This window comes from Thalassophryne amazonica, chromosome 13 (genome assembly GCF_902500255.1).
Source record: "Thalassophryne amazonica chromosome 13, fThaAma1.1, whole genome shotgun sequence".
In the NCBI taxonomy this organism is placed as follows: Eukaryota; Metazoa; Chordata; class Actinopteri; order Batrachoidiformes; family Batrachoididae; genus Thalassophryne; species Thalassophryne amazonica.
Window position 1 is genome coordinate 99,486,289 of NC_047115.1, and position 17,921 is coordinate 99,504,209.

The 17,921-nt window shown below is 44.1% G+C and overlaps 1 protein-coding gene across 1 annotated transcript in view; it reads right to left on the minus strand.

Annotated features, from left to right (window-relative positions):
• vps8 (VPS8 subunit of CORVET complex) overlaps positions 1-17,921 on the minus strand; it is a 371,669-nt gene that overhangs the window by 259,048 nt on the left and 94,700 nt on the right. The window contains exons 9-11 of the mRNA XM_034184542.1: positions 9,828-9,895; positions 5,310-5,463; positions 5,158-5,217 (exon numbers count right to left, since the gene is read on the minus strand). Coding sequence (XP_034040433.1) covers positions 5,158-5,217; positions 5,310-5,463; positions 9,828-9,895 — 282 coding nt within the window. The remainder of the gene's footprint in view (positions 1-5,157; positions 5,218-5,309; positions 5,464-9,827; positions 9,896-17,921) is intronic.

Sequence of the window (17,921 nt, forward strand, 5' to 3'; positions counted from 1 at the left end):
ACGGCCCTCACCGCCAACGGATCTGAAGAACACCGGAGCCGCCAAGTCCTGGATCCCCAGGTGGCCACCATCTCCAGCTGTCAGACCTGGTACTGCTGGCAGAGAACAGAAACAGAGTTGATGAGTGTGAGTTCGCACACAGTAATCCCACAGTCTGTGTTCTTTTGGGAGGGAGCACCTCCACCTCCAATCACACACTCGTGCAGCTCCTGTCTTATCTGGTTGGAGTGTGAAGCGAAGCCGTCGCTGGTCACACCTAACGCCAATCCCTCAGATAAGGCAAACCACAGGAAAACGGCTGCAAAGAAGTTCAGACAATAAGTCAGGGTTCAGACACAGCAGAGAATATTACCTCTTATGGTAGCTGATTTCTCGGCGAGGAGGTGGAGTTGCAGTCTGGCCTTTATGGTGATGGTGATGAGTTGTATGAGTGACAGCTGGTGCTGATGATGAGTGACAGCTGTCACTCCCAGTGGCTCCGGCGCCCTCTCGAGCTTGAAACCCGCACTCCAAGCAGGGCACCATCTGGTGGTGGTGGGCCAGCAGTACCTCCTCTTCAGCGGCCCACATGACACTTACCAGTCCAGTAAGTATCAGTGAAATTGTGGAGAGCTGGATGTCCAAACTTGTCCTCTGACACACCGAAACGGAGGTGTTCCTTTGTCTCGCTTCCAAAGCGAATCGGTCGTGACGCGCAAAGCCTCCGCGCGGCTTTCCATGACAAAATCTCTTGTTAAAAGTGAAATCTGCCGGAAAATGGCTGATGTCCAGCTCTTGTGATAACCAGAGAAAGAGCACACGATGGTCTCGTATCCACAGAGCCATCCGTTTAGAAATGGTCCGGTGGCTTGTGCCGCGTCTTCGCAGCTCGGAGCGTGGCGCGTCGAGCATCCTTAAAGGGGTCCTTAAAGTTGTACTAACAGACCTTATTCTCTGTGAAGCCCGTAAAATTTTCTCTGAAAGCCAGATAAATTTTTCGAATGGTTTCCAGGTGCCAGTCTCTAACAGCTTCTGAAAAAATTCTGATGGAAAAAAACCCAAATCATTCCATCATTTCCAGACAATGAAAATCCGACGACGGGGCGGGACCACTCCTTCCCAAGGCGTGCTCACAGGCGAATGAAGTCACCGACAGGCGTGGAAAAACTCACGCATGCGCACAAGGGTTCAAGCTTGTCTGACGTGAAAACATATGAATCAAATCCATATACTTAAAAAAATAAATAAAAAGGTACGATACTTTATGGACAGACCTCATATGATGTATGAATCGATCTGTGGGAACTAAAATGAGAATTGACTGAAAATTGGCGAACTGATTTTTTTTCAACCCAGCACTACTTGAGACAACTTATGAGATTTGGTGCTTTATAAATAGCCTCAGAGAGATTTAGTTGGACGTGTTTCTCCTTCATCCATGAAGATATAGCTGAAAGACAATCTGAGATCCACACTGACACCACGAGGTCATCTGGCAGAAATGACAGGTGATGTCACCTGCATGGCAGTGATACACAGAACGTGCAAGCGGACAACTGGATGCAGGGAGGTGGTGGACATGGCAAAGAGAAGGTGCCCCAGCCCTGACCCTTGGGGCACTCGTGTGGAGAGGCAGTGTGATGCGAGTAACTCTCACAGCCATGACATTAAATGAAGACCCAGTGAGATATGATTTAAAACAAGAATGCCTTTTGCCTGGGAGTCTCATGTGTGAGAGTATAGAGACAGAACAACCCCAAACAAGGAAAAGATTTAAATAGAGAAAACACTAATAAGAAAAATACCCAGCAGAATGACAGTTCCACAACCCAACAAAAGTAAGCAGCCGTGGGTCACAACTGTTTTAAAGACCACAAGTAAGCAACATTTCTGCACCGTATGGCATAGTGATGCCATCTCTTTGAACTGGAGACAGCTGAAATGGCACAGTGGTGCATAGCTGTAACCAGAACCAGATTAGGGGAAACCAGACAGTTTGCCTTTTGCAGTGGCCCCGTAGACTCAAACAGATAGGCTCACTTGTTTTTACCCAAGGACTTAGTTCTGTAGATACATCTAAATCCAGATTAAGACGCATTTATTTTCCCTTTCGTATGACCAGCATAAGGGCATCATATGGAACCATGCTTCCTATCCTTTCAAATTCATTTTTTTTTAGTATTGGAACAAGTCTCTGCCTCAACTTTGTATAAATTCTGGGTCTGTTAGTGAAGCTTAGGGCTAGCAGCCAGTGATCACCTGAGTATTTTCTCTGCTTTCCTGTTGATTTACTGCTGATGAGTTATACCTTAGGTGTGGTTTTTCTGGCCGACTGATTCTGCTCTTTTTCTCTCTGTCCGAGGCACAGATAACGGGACGGCTACTGAATACAGGGTGCTGGACTGACAAACTGCACATTACAGTCTGCATTTGAAATAGACATTGCCGTGGGAACAGGCCCACGAGGACTGCTGGATGACCCCTGCCTGTGGCAAAACCACCTGCATGAACGTTGTATCAAACACACATTCTTCTGTTGTTATGTCGATTAGTAGATTAGAGCATGCCATAGGTATTAAAGGCACTGCGCTGCAGTGGTTTGAATCATATTTATCTAATAGATTACAATTTGTTCATGTAAATGGGGAGTCTTCCTCATAGACTAAGGTTAATTATGGAGTTCCACAAGGTTCTGTGCTAGGACCAATTTTATTCACTTAATACATGCTTCCCTTAGGCAGTATTATTAGAAAGCATTGCTTAAATTTTCACTGTTACGCAGATGATACCCAGCTTTATCTATCCATGAAGCCAGAGGACACACACCAATTAGTTAAACTGCAGGAATGTCTTACAGACATAAAGACATGGATGACCTCTAATTTCCTGCTTTTAAATTCAGATAAAACTGAAGTTATTGTACTTGGCCCCACAAATCTTAGAAACATGGTGTCTAACCAGATCCTTACTCTGGATGGCATTACCCTGATCTCTAGTAATACTGTGAGAAATCTTGGAGTCATTTTTGATCAGGATATGTCCTTCAATGTGCATATTAAGCAAATATGTAGGACTGCTTTTTTGCATTTGCGCAATATCTCTGAAATTAGAAAGGTCTTGTCTCAGAGTGATGCTGAAAAACTAATTCATGCATTTATTTCTTCTAGGCTGGACTACTGTAATTCATTATTATCAGGTTGTCCTAAAAGTTCCCTGAAAAGCCTTCAGTTAATTCAAAATGCTGCAGCTAGAGTACTGACGGTGACTAGAAGGAGAGAGCATATTTCACCCATATTGGCCTCTCTTCATTGGCTCCCTGTTAATTCTAGAACAGAATTTAAAATTCTTCTTCTTACTTATAAGGTTTTGAATAATCAGGTCCCATCTTATCTTAGGGACCTCATAGTACCATATCACCCCAATAGAGCGCTTCGCTCTCAGACTGCAGGCTTACTTGTAGTTCCTAGGGTTTGTAAGAGTAGAATGGGAGGCAGAGCCTTCAGCTTTCAGGCTCCTCTCCTGTGGAACCAGCTCCCAGTTCAGATCAGGGAGACAGACACCCTCTCTACTTTTAAGATTAGGCTTAAAACTTTCCTTTTTGCTAAAGCTTATAGTTAGGGCTGGATCAGGTGACCCTGAACCATCCCTTAGTTATGCTGCTATATACTTAGACTGCTGGGGGGTTCCCATGATGCACTGAGTGTTTCTTTCTCTTTTTGCTCTGTATGCACCACTCTGCATTTAATCATTAGTGATCGATCTCTGCTCCCCTCCACAGCATGTCTTTTTCCTGGTTCTCTCCCCTCAGCCCCAACCAGTCCCAGCAGAAGACTGCCCCTCCCTGAGCCTGGTTCTGCTGGAGGTTTCTTCCTGTTAAAAGGGAGTTTTTCCTTCCCACTGTCGCCAAGTGCTTGCTCACAGGGGGTCGTTTTGACCGTTGGGGTTTTTCTGTAATTATTGTATGGCTTTTGCCTTACAATATAAAGCACCTTGGGGCAACTGTTTGTTGTGATTTGGTGCTATATAAATAAAATTGATTTGATTTGATCATTCTGACTGTAGCATTATTAATATGTTGGGCTACAAAGATCACGTGTTCCAGGGGTCATGTTGTGCACAGATGGGGCCGGTCTTCAGAAAGTAACTGTTACAATAAGACATAAATGACATAAATAGACTTAGACTGCTGGGGGGTTCCCATGATGCACTGTTTCTTTCTCTTTTTGCTCTGTATGCACCACTCTGCATTTAATCATTAGTGATTGATCTCTGCTCTCTTCCACAGCATGTCTTTTTCCTGGTTCTCTCCCTCAGCCCCAACCAGTCCCAGCAGAAGACTGCCCCTCCCTGAGCCTGGTTCTGCTGGAGATTTCTTCCTGTTAAAAGGGAGTTTTTCCTTCCCACTGTCGCCAAGTGCTTGCTCACAGGGGGTCGTTTTGACTGTTGGGGTTTTTCTGTAATTATTGTATGGCTTTTGCCTTACAATATAAAGCGCCTTGGGGCGACTGTTTGTTGTGATTTGGCGCTATATAAATAAAATTGATTTGATTTGATGTCATGTTGTTTTGATTTCCTGTTTCCTGTTTGTTCAGCTTTGTAAAACTCTGTAAAAACCTTGTAACCATTAGAATGGCCAAAGCAGTGGATCACCCCTCTGAGTCTGGTCTTCTTGAGGTTTCTTCGTCAATATCATCAGAGGGAGTTTGTCCTTACCACTGTCACCTGTGTTGTTGCTCTAGGGGTTGGTAAGGTTAGACTTGCTTGTGTGAATCGACTTGAGGCAGTTTGTTTTGATTTGGTGCTACAGTATATAAATTAAATAAACTGAAATTGAATTGAATTGACTGATGTTTCCGCTAACGCTTCAACGGCACCTGTATGGAACTATTGTATCCTGCTGAGTATACCCAATGACAAAAAGTTGAGTTGGTGATGTTTGACCTCAACACGTAACCCAGTGGCTTGGCAATTCACATGAGTGTTATTACTGCCATTCACTGGAATTACTGTATCTCTCAAACAATTCTACAAAACACATCATGATTACCGTCACAAAGTAAACTTAAAACTGAAATCTGGATGTGGTGATCAGTAAGTCGGGTCGGGAAAACCAACCGAAGGACACAAAAACAGCTATTCAATTAAAGCTGGCTGTAAAAAATAAAACACAATACAGACCTTACTGTAGGGAAACGTCATCCAGACCTTCAGGGATGGTTTGAGTCCAATAACCAAAATCTAGTAACAGGAGAAAAGAAAGCTACCTGTCGTTAACTCAAGGTCAGTGAAAGATGGAAAACAAAGGTTTGACAACAGTTGTGTTTGAGCACCTTAGTGAGCGATGCCATAGCCAGCAGAGAGTAGTGTGTGATTGGATGGTCTTTGATATCTGGAGGAGCACGTAGGGGTTCAATGCAACAAACTTCACCTTTCGAACCACTAAAGAGACACCGAGAGTCACAGGAACGCATCCCCATTACCCTCCTGGAAAGACAAAGAGACATGAGCAAAAGAGCATGGAGAAAGAGAAGAGGGATGAGTGAACAAACCAACAATCTGTCACATCTGTCCGAAACTGAAACTAAATATTCAGAGCTTCTCTGAAGGACGTATCAGCTGATTCCAGTCGCCCGTTGCTTCAAGCGATTCCAGTCACCCGTTGCTTCAGGCGGTTCCAGTCACCCGTGACGTCAGGCGGTTCCAGTCACCTGTTGCTTCAGGCGGTTCCAGTGACCCGTTGCTTCAGGCCATTCCAGTCACCCGTGACTTCAGGCGATTACAGTTACTCGTTACGTCAGGTGATTCCAGTCACTCTTTACTTTAGCTAATTCCAGTCACTCTTTACTTCAGCTAATGCCAGTCACTCATTATTTCAGGTGATTCTAGTCACCCGTTATTTCAGCTGATTCATCACTCCAGACACTCATTACTTCAACTGATTCCATTCACCCGTTACTTCAGGTGATTCCACTCACCTGTTACTTCAGGTGATTCCACTCACCTGTTACTTCAACTGATTCCACTCACCCGTCTTTTCAGCTGATTAAACTCACCCGTCTTTTCAGCTGATTAAACTCACCCGTGACTTCAGGCGATTCCAGTCACCCGTGACTTCAGGCGATTCCAGTCACCCGTGACTTCAGGCGATTTCAGTCACCCGTGACTTCAGGCGATTCCAGTCACCCGTGACTTCAGGCGATTCCAGTCACCCGTGACTTCAGGCGATTTCAGTCACCCGTGACTTCAGGCGATTTCAGTCACTCGTGACTTCAGGCAAATCCAGTCACCCGTGACTTCAGGTGATTCCACTCACCCATTACTTCAGCTGATTCCACTCACCTGTTACCTCAGCTGATTCTACTCACCTGTTACTTCAGGTGATTCCAGTCACCCATTATTCATGGTTTTTCCAGTCACCCATTGCTTCAGCTGGTTCCAGTCACCCGCTACTTCAGTTGATTCCAGTCACCCGCTACTTCAGTTGATTCCAGTCACTCATTTTTTCAGGTAATTCCAGTCACCCATTACTTCAGGTGATTCCACTCACCAGTCATTTCAGGCGATTCCAGTCACCCGTCACTTCAGCTGATTCCAGTCACCCGTCACTTCAGCTGATTCCAGTCACCCGTCACTTCAGCTGATTCCAGTCACCAGTTACTTCAGCTGATTCCAGTCACCCGCTACTTCAGCTGATTCCACTCACCAGTCATTTCAGGGATTCCAGTCACCCGTCACTTCAGCTGATTCCAGTCACCCGCTACTTCAGGTGATTCCAGTCACCCGCTACTTCAGGTGATTCCAGTCACTCTTTTTTTTCAGGTAATTCTAGTCACCCATTATTTCAGGTGATTCCAGTCACCCGTTACTTCAACTGATTCCAGTCAGTCCTTACTTCAGGTGATTCCAGTCACCTGTTACTTCAGGCAATTGCAGTCACCCATTATTTCAGCTGATTCCAGTCATTCGTTAGTTCCGCTGATTCCAGTCACCCATTACTTAAGCTGATTCCAGTCACTCCTTACTTCAGGTAATTCCAGTCACCTGTTACTTCAGGCAATTGCAGTCACCCATTATTTCAGCTGATTCCAGTCACTCGTTAGTTCCGCTGATTCCAGTCACCCGTTACTTAAGCTGATTCCAGTCACCCGTTACTTAAGCTGATTCCAGTCACTCCTTACTTCAGGTGATTCCAGTCACCTGTTACTTCAGGCAATTGCAGTCACCCGTTATTTCAGCTGATTCCAGTCACCCGTTACTTAAGCTGATTCCAGTCACCCCTTACTTCAGGTGATTCCAGCCACCCGCTACTTCTGTTGTGTGGGCCGCTGAAGAGGAGGTACTGCTGGCCCACCACCACCAGAGGGCGCCCTGTCTGGAGTGCAGGCTCCAGGCACCAGAGGGCGCTGCCGCCTCACAGGAGCAGCCGGGGTGACAGCTGTCACTTATCGCCTACGACAGCTGTCACCAATCATCTGATCAGCAGGGGTATATCAGCAGGACGACATCTCCACCTCTTTGCCGAGATATCGCTCTACCTAGAAGGTACCGTACTCAGCCGACTGTGTTCTTTGACATTAACCCTTTGTTACTTTTGTGCGTTAAATAGCAGACATTCTTCCAACGAGAGGTGGAGGTGGTTTTCCCGCCATACGGGTTGCTGGGTGCAAACGCACCCACATTTAACTGTTTTTGTTCCTCGCCAGCAGTACCAGATCCGACACGCGGAGGCAGTGGCCACCTGGGAGTTCGGGACTTGGCGGCTCCAGTATTCCCGGGGTTCGGTGGCGGAGGAAATCGTGTGGTTCCGGTTCTGCTTTGGACAGACGTCTCTTATCTTCGAGCCTGCCCACGTGACACATTTTTGTGAATTGACTTCTTTGTCTATTGTTGTAATCTGTTGTGTTTGTTGTGCTTATTCACAACAGTAAAGTGTTGTTATTTGACTTCCTCCATTGTCCGTTCATTTGCGCCCCCTGTTGTGGGTCCGTGTTCCTACACTTTCACAACAACTTCAGGTGATTCCAGCCACCCGCTACTTCAGGTGATTCCAGCCACCCGCTACTTCAGGTGATTCCAGCCACCCGCTACTTCAGGTGATTCCAGTCACCCACTACTTCAGTTGATTCCAGTCACCCGCCACTTCAGGTAATTCCAGTCACCCATCACTTCAGGTAATTCACCTGCCACTTCAGCTGATTCCAGTCACTCACTAGTTCAGGTGATTCCAGTCACGCGCTACTTCAGCTGATTCCAGTCACCCGCTACTTCAGTTGATTCCAGTCACCCGCTACTTCAGTTGATTCCAGTCACGCGCTACTTCAGTTGATTCCAGTCACCCATTATTTCAGGTGATTCCAGTCACCCATTACTTCAACTGATTCCAGTCACTCCTTACTTCAGGTGATTCCAGTCACCTGTTACTTCAGGCAATTGCAGTCACCCGCCACTTCAGCTGAATCCAGTCACTCGCTACTTCAGTTGATTCCAGTCACCCACCACTTCAGGTAATTCCAGTCACCCGTCACTTCAGGTAATTCACCCGCCACTTCAGCTGATTCCAGTCACTCGCTACTTCAGGTGATTCCAGTCACGCGCTACTTCAGGTGATTCCAGTCACGCGCTACTTCAGTTGATTCCAGTCACCCGTTACTTCAACTGATTCCAGTCACTCCTTACTTCAGGTGATTCCAGTCACCTGTTACTTCAGGCAGTTGCAGTCACCCGTTATTTCAGCTGATTCCAGTCACTCGTTAGTTCCGCTGATTCCAGTCACCTGTTACTTCAACTGATTCCAGTCACTCCTTACTTCAGGCGATTCCAGTCACCTGTTACTTCAGCTGATTCCAGTCACCCGTTACTTAAGCTGATTCCAGCCACCCGCTACTTCAGGTGATTCCAGCCACCCGCTACTTCAGGTGATTCCAGCCACCCGCTACTTCAGGTGATTCCAGCCACCCGCTACTTCAGGTGATTCCAGCCACCCGCTACTTCAGTTGATTCCAGTCACCCGCTACTTCAGTTGATTCCAGTCACCCGCCACTTCAGGTAATTCCAGTCACCCGTCACTTCAGGTAATTCACCCGCCACTTCAGCTGATTCCAGTCACTCGCTACTTCAGGTGATTCCAGTCACGCGCTACTTCAGTTGATTCCAGTCACCCGCTACTTCAGTTGATTCCAGTCACCCGTTATTTCAGGTGATTCCAGTCACCCGTTACTTCAACTGATTCCAGTCACTCCTTACTTCAGGTGATTCCAGTCACCCGTTATTTCAGGTGATTCCAGTCACCCTTTACTTCAACTGATTCCAGTCACTCCTTACTTCAGGTGATTCCAGTCACCCGTTATTTCAGGTGATTCCAGTCACCCGTTACTTCAACTGATTCCAGTCTTACCTTACTTCAGGTGATTCCAGTCACCAGTTACTTCAGGCAATTGCAGTCACCTCTTATTTCAGCTGATTCCAGTCACCCGTTATTTCAGGTGATTCCAGTCACCCATTACTTAAGCTGATTCCAGTCACCCATTACTTAAGCTGATTCCAGTCACCCGTTACTTCAGGTGATTCGCAGTGAACCCTACAATTACAGATGCATGAGTACTTCAACATTTCCACAGGTGAAGCATCTGACTAGAAACTCCTGTCCCACTGGAAAAAGACAATATTACTGCTCTTCAAGATGTGAGAAAAGTCAGCTCCAACAGCCCTAAACCTAACCCAAACCCTCACCCCAACCTGAGATTCGAGACTGTGTTCTGGATCATTGTTTGAATAATAAATAAAGAAATACTGGCATGGCAACAACAAATACCACAATGTGACAAAATACTTAAAGTGCTCCAACTTACCTGAAAGCTAACTCAAAAACTGATCCTCCACTGTCACTGCACACTGCAAGTGTTGGATCATCTGTGAACTAGAGAAACAAAAAAAAAAAAGGGGGGGGGGGGAGTTAAAAATCGGACACTCATTAGCCTCCATTCCCCCAGTATTCGCTGATCATACAGTTTCAGGATGCTGCACTTCAAGTGTAACCTTCTATTCATTATTAGGAGTTTGTGTCTTGATATGTGCGATATCCACGTCTTATTATTCCAGCTGGGTATCTGATGACTGGCAGGACATACACGTTGAAGGCTTGAACCTTATTCATACCTCAGAGCTGAATTATCAGTACCTCCCTTACTCTCTGGCAGTACTTGGCTCTGGTTGTCAAACTGGGCTCCTCATCATGGCCTCTGTTGGACTAATGGATCCCAGGGTACAGTGGGGTAAATAAGTATATGATCCACTGTCGGTTTTGCAATTTTTCCCACCACACTTCAACTGATTCCAGTCACTCGTTTTTTTCAGTGACTGGAATCAGAAACATCTCTTGTAGAATTTTATAATTTTATTAGTGATAACCAGTGTTGCCACAGTTACTTTGAAAAAGTAATCCAATTACTGATTACTGATTACTCCTTGAAAAAGTAACTTAGTTACTTTACTGATTACTCAATTGTAAAAGTAACTAAGTTAGATTACTAGTTACTTTTTTAGTTACTTTCCCAGCTGTCGACAACAACCCTCTGCCACCTCAACATGACAATGATACCTGTTTTGCCAAAACTCACTTTATAGTCACCCTTTCTTGACTTCAATGAAAATAAATACTTGTTTTATAAAAAGTAAAATAAAGACCTCTTTCTTGACCTCATATTTAACTGTTGACAGCACAAAGAATGGATAACATTTATTTATGCAGAAAACAGGACCAGATTTACAGGTAAGAAAGTTTTATTGCGTTTTCACATCATGTGGTCCTCAGAAAGAGAGTTTAGGTGCATTTGAGTGGAAAATAGTGTTAGTTGTTGATGCGTCGCGGAGGATTAGCTGTTTTTAACGAGACGATACGGAGCAGCTCAGCTCAGAATTCTAAATAAAGGAGGAAAAAAGTATAAAAATGTCTTCGTAAAGCTCAGTGCAGGTGTGCTGATCACCGCCCTTTAAGAGGTGAGGACGAGTCGAGCAGCTGCAAAAAACCGTGGATGAAAAGCTCACAGCTCGCTTAAAGTGGGCAGTTCAGTCGAACCCCGACCTCCTGCCCACGGACCAAGTTTAATGCTGCTATCGACCCACAATGAAAAATAATAGTAACGCACAGTGACATGGAGAAGTAACTTTAATCTGATTACTGACTTGGAAAGATTAACGCGTTAGATTACTCGTTACTAAAAAAAAGTGGTCAGATTAGAGTAACGCGTTACTAAGTAACGCATTACCGGCATCACTGGTGATAACTAATCTGAAATTTACTATGGCGCATGGTGCACAAAAATGAAATTTTTTAGATATTCTTGTTTATAGACAAGGTAACAGACTGGGTTCCACGCTGCATAGGAAGAGTACCGATAGCAATTCTATCCTGCGTGGAAAATCTTTCCATCCAGTATCTCTAAGGAAAAGTTTACCTATCTCACAATTTAATCGTATATGTCGTATTTGCAGCTCAGATTCTGATTATCAATTACATGTCGATGATCTCGTGCAACGCTTTCATCAGAGAGAATATAATCCAATGTGGATCACTGAAGCCCGTAGAAGATTTGATATTACTACTCAGAAAATGAATGTTTGTATCATAAACTAAAAATTGAGACAACTAGACTGAATTGCATGGCACAATATTCACCGCTGAGCAAGGAGACTGAGAGAGTTTGAAATAAATAAACATATCATAAAAACTGACCCGCAATTGGAAGATTGAAAAGCTTTTACTTCACCACCTCCTACTGCACACAGAAGACCACCCAATTTGAAGAGTATGTTGGTTCATTCCAATTTGTCTCCTTTAACAGTTTCATGATCCTTACGTAAGACACCAGATGGTAACTACAGATGTGGTCACTGTAAACCAATGCAACTTGACTTTCAGAACAGAAACATTCCAACATCCCAGGACTGGAAAGAATTTTAAAATCAAGGGAGCCATCACATGGGACACTTCTAATGTGATTTACATGTTGAAATGCCCTTGTGGACTGGCTTATATTGGAAAAAGTACAAGATCTTTAAAAATAAGAATTTCAGATCAAAGATTCATAATCATGACATGAAAAGTCCTGTGGCAGTTCATTTTTCTGTTAAACAACACAATGTAAGATCACTCGGGTATTTAGGGATTGAGTGTGTCCAACTTAACAATCGAGGTGGTAATGTGAATCATTTGCTTCTCAAAAGAGAAGCCTTCCGGGTTTACAATTTAAGTACACTTTCCCCTCGAGGTTTAAATAAGGATTTCAATCTAAGACCCTTTTTATGATATTTTTCTATCATGAAGTTGTTCTTGCAGCACGTGTGTATTTATACATTTATGTATTTGTATTTATTTATATATATTTATACTTGCATACATACATATATATATATATATATATATATATATATATATATATATATATATACGAGGTCTGTCAATAAAGTAACGGTCCTTTTTATTTTTTTCAAAAAATATATGGATTTCATTCATATGTTTTTAGGTCAGACATGCTTGAACCCTCGTGCGCATGCGTGAGTTTTTCCACGCCTGTCGGTGACGTCATTCGCCTGTGAGCACTCCTTGTGGGAGGAGTCGTCCAGCCCCTCGTCTGAATTCCTTTGTCTGAGAAGTTGCTGAGAGACTGGCGCTTTGTTTGATCAAAATTTTTTCTAAACCTGTGAGACACATCGAAGTGGACACGGTTCGAAAAATTAAGCTGGTTTTCGGTGAAAATTTTAACGGCTGATGAGAGATTTTGAGGTGATACTGTCGCTTTAAGGACTTCCCACGGTGTGAGACGTCGTGCAGCGCTCTCAGGCGCCGTCGTCAGCCTGTTTCAAGCTGAAAACCTCCACATTTCAGGCTCTATTGATCCAGGACATCGTGAGAGAACAGAGAAGTTTCAGAAGAAGTCGGTTTCAGCATTTTATCTGGATATTCCACTGTTAAAGGAGATTTTTTTAATGAAAGACGTGCGGACGGATTGCAGCGTCGGCTCGCAGCCGCTGCGACGTTCCGCCACAGGAAAAACACCTCTGTTGGAAGCCTTAAGGACAAGTTGGAACATATGCAGCTGTTAAACAATTTCTTATAGCCATCAAAAGCCGCCTGGATTTTACAAATGGTTATCAACATGGAGGTGTTTTTCCCGTGGCGCCGCACCGCTGCACGACGTCCCGCTCTGTGGGAAGTCCTTAAAGCGACAGTATCACCTCAAAATCTCTCATCAGCTTTTAAAAGTTTCACCGAAAACCAGTTTAATTTTTCGAACCATGTCCACTTCGATGTGCCTCACAGGTTTAGAAAAAATTTTGATCAAACAAAGCGCCAGTCTCTCAGCAACTTCTCAGACAAAGGAATTCCGACGAGAGGCTGGACGACTCCTCCCACAAGGAGTGCTCACAGGCGAATGACGTCACCGACAGGCGTGGAAAAACTCACGCATGCGCACGAGGGTTCAAGCATGTCTGACGTAAAAACATATGAATGAAATCCATATAGTTTTTGAAAAAAATAAAAAGGACCTATACTTTATTGACAGCCCTCGTATACAGTGAGGAAAATAAGTATTTGAACACCCTGTGATTTTGCAAGTTCTCCCACTTAGAAATCATGGAGGGGTCTGAAATTTTCATCTTAGGTGCATGTCCACTGTGAGAGACATAATCTAAAAAAAAAAAAATCCGGAAATCACAATGTATGATTTTTAATAATTTATTTGCATGTTACTGCTGCAAATAAGTATTTCAACACCTGCCAATCAGCAGAAACTCTGGCCCTCAAAGACCTGTTAGTCCGCCTGTAAAAAGTCCACCTCCACTCCACTTATTATTCCAAATTAGAAGCACCTATTTGAGGTCGTTAGCTGCATAAAGACACCTGTCCACCCCACACAATCAGTAAGACTCCAACTACTAACATGGCTAAGACCAAAGAGCTGTCCAAAGACACCAGAGACAAAATTGCAGACCTCCACAAGGCTGGAAAGGGCTATGGGGCAACTGCCAAGCAGCTTGGTGAAAAAAGATCAACTGTTGGAGCAATTATTAGAAAATGGAAGAAGCTAAACATGACTGTCAATCTCCCTCGGACTGGGGCTCCATGCAAGATCCCACCTCGTGGCGTATCAATGACCCTAAGAAAGGTGAGGAATCAGCCCAGAACTGCACGGGAGGAGCTGGTCAATGACCTGAAGAGAGCTGGCACCACTGTTTCCAAGGTTACTGTGGGTAACACACTAAGACGTCATGGGTTAAAATCATGCATGGCACGGAAGGTTCCCCTGCTTAAATCAGCACACATCCAGGCCCGTCTTAAGTTTGCCCAGGACCATTCGGATGATCCAGAGGAGTCACAGGAGAAAGTTATGTGGTCAGATGAGGTCAAAATAGAACTTTCTGGTCTTAATTCCTCTCGCCATGTTTGGAGTAAGAAGAATGCTGAGTACCATCCCAAAAACACCGTCCCTACTGTGAAGCATGGGGGTGGAAGCATCATGCTTTGGGGGTGTTTTTCTGCACATGGACAGGACGACTGCACTGTATTAAGGAGAGGATGACCGGGGCCATGTATTGCGAGATTTTAGGGAACAACCGCCTTCCTTCAGTTAGAGCATTGAAGATGGGTCGTGGATGGGTCTTCCAACATGACAATGACCCGAAGCCCACAGCAAGGATAACCAGGGAGTGGCTCTGTAAGAAGCATATCAAGGTCCTGGAGTGGCCGAGCCAGTCTCCAGAACCTAAACCCAATAGAAAATCTTTGGCGGGAGCTCAAACTCCGTGTTTCTCAGCGACAGCCCAGTAACCTGGCTGATCTAGAGAAGATCTGTGTGGAGGAGTGGACCAAAATCCCTGCTGCAGTGTGTGCAAACCTGGTGAAAAACTACAGGAAACGTTTGACCTCTGTAATTGCAAACAAAGGCAGTAGCCTTTGTTTGCAATTGATTAACATTGCATAACATGAATTAACATTGATTTTCACAGGTGTTCAAATACTTATTTGCAGCAGTAACATACAAATAAATGATTTTAAAAAATCATACATTGTGATTTCCGGATTTATTTTAGATTATGTCTCTCATAGTGGACATGCACCTAAGATGAAAATTTCAGACCCCTCCATGATTTCTAAGTGGGAGAACTTGCAAAATCGCAGGGTGTTCAAATACTTATTTTCCTCACTGTGTGTGTGTATATATATATATATATATATATATATATATATATATATATATAGGAGGTCTATTAGAAAAGTATCTGACCTTATTATTTTTTTTAAAAACCATATGGATTTGAATCATGTGTGATTGCGTCAGACAAGCTTGAACCCTCGTGCGCATGCGTGAGTTTTTTCATGCCTGTTGGTTGCGTCATTAGCCTGTGAGCAGGCTTTGAGTGAGCAGTGGTCCACCCCTCTCGGCAGATTTTTATTGTGAATAAATGTCTGAACGATTTGGAGCTTTGCTGCATCAGTTTTTTTCCAGAAACTGTGAGAGACCTCCAGATGGACACCATTCGAAAAATTAATATGGCTTTCAGGGACGATTTTATGGGGATTAAACAAATTACGGAGTGTTACTACCGCTTTAAGGACAGCCCACAACTCCTGAGAGCGCGGCGTGCGCCCAGCCCCCATCGACAGGCTGACACCCCGCTGGAACAACCAGATCATTTCCAACGTGAAAGCTTTGTTGATCCAGGATCTCGTCTGACTTTCACAAAAAGGCAGAAGATGTGGACATCAGCACTTCATCAGCACATTCCACCATTACAGGAGTTTTTTTCATGGAAAAACAAGTGGAGGGACGCGCCACAGAGCCGTTCATTATGCGGCACAAAACCACCTCGGTGTTGGTCTCTCAGGACAGCTTTCAGGTGGATTTCAGACGGATTCCGGTTGCTTTCCAGTCGTGTGAATATCCGATTGTGATTGTGCATGAGCTGGATATGCCCAAACATATCATCACGGCATTTCTTTGTGCCAAGCAGCTGCACCGCGATGTCTGTCTTAATGTGTGGAAAAAGTGCTGATGTCCATGTCTTTTCACAATTCCTGTGCCAGTAGTCAGATGACATACCGGATCAAGAAAGCGTCCAGTTTAAAAATGAACGGCACATTTCACTGTTACAGGAGTTTTTGTCATGGAAAGAGAAGCGGCTCCACCGACGGCGTCATGGTTTAAAATCCTGCAGGGCAGCAGTGACCATCTGGATGATCCAGAGAAGGCATGGGAGAAGGTCATGTGGTCAGATGAGAACAACCCCAGGAACACTGTCCCAACTGTGAAGCATGGGGGTGGAAACATCATTTCTGCGAGGGTTTTCAGCAAAGGGGATAGGACGACTGCTTCGTATTAAAGGGAGGATGGAAGGGGTCATGTATCGTGAGATTTTGTCAAACAACCTCCTTTCCTCAGTAAGAAGATGCATCGTGGCTGGGTCTTCCAGCATGACAATTATACGCAAAGTTAGGCTGTAGACACCGGCTGACTTTAAATGTATTCCTGGGGCCAGAGCTCCTGACACTGCCTCTCATCTTAGGGTGCTGACGCTGCAGAAGGGTAGATACAAAGGAACAAGACATTAGGTACAGCCAGTGATGGGCACACTTCCGATAATCCGATAACCGATAATTATCGAAGATAAAGTTTTCATTATCGGATTATCTTTTCAGATAACTTTGAAAACCATTACTGGACTAATTATCTTCCGATTAATTTTTGTCCGATAATTTTTAGACCGTTAACTTGGTAAACAAAGGTGAACACGTGCAGTTCTACCCTCTGCAAACAGTTGAGAGCTGTTTCTGTAAGAAACCACTCTATCCTCTGCAGGCAAAGGAGAACTGGTCACCAAAAACATTTCTTTTAACACCATACTGATATGCAGCCAATATCACCCAAGTCATCCAGAGGCATACATTTTTAACTTATGGTTCAAATTTTAACCAAACTTTTCGGACAAGTTATTTAAATTAATGTCACTTCTGAAGTTTTATAAGGTGAAAATATCAGATATACGTATGTTTCAGTTTTAAAGTAATGCGCTAATTTTTAAGGTTTTAGTGTGGGCATGCTGTGCCCAGCAGTGCATTATGGGTAGGATAGGGTAATCTCAGTACGGTAATCTCAGTGCGTTCACGGCAGGAGAATGCATTTGAGACACTCTGAACAGGACAACAGCATTAAATTGTAGTGCCTAAAACTCTCGTGAATATATTCTCTGGGTTTATAGACGTTGTTTTTGTGTTTGCTTTTATTAAATTCCACGCATCTTAAACATAGCAAGGTGCAACACAGATTATCTGGAATTTTGTTTTGGCAGGTTTTCAAGGTCTCTACTGCCATCTACTGGCCAGTAGTGTTCATGGCAGTACTCAGACGCTGAGCAGACACTGTACCACAGAACCACACGGTGTAAAAGTTCAGAGCATCCGATTTATGTTCTCACACACGTACGTTCAAAAACCACACGTCGGACTCGACGTAAACATAAACAGAAGCTTTTTTTTCAAACTTAATTTACAAAAACTCTCGATGGGAGACATCAAAGTTTAAAAAAACAAAACAAAAACATTGCAAGACAGCTCTGCGGTGTTTGCACAGGCACAAGAATATCAAACAGGTTTGATTTTCATCTGACCATACGATCGGCGATCAGGAGGTGGTCGTGAGATGTTAAACGCAGCAGTTACTCCATGTATACTAAACGATGCAGGACGCGTGATTAACCTGAAACTTGGTGCGATCCAAAAATTCTCACACGAATGAAAAATCAGCTGGAAAAGGGCCAAAACTCAGACTGGCACCAGAAGTTGGCAGTGTTCTATTTATTTTGACACCGGTTATCAAAGATAACTTTTCAGGTATCTGATTATCTGTTATCGAAGTTCATTTTTTGGTTATCTGTGCCCACCACTG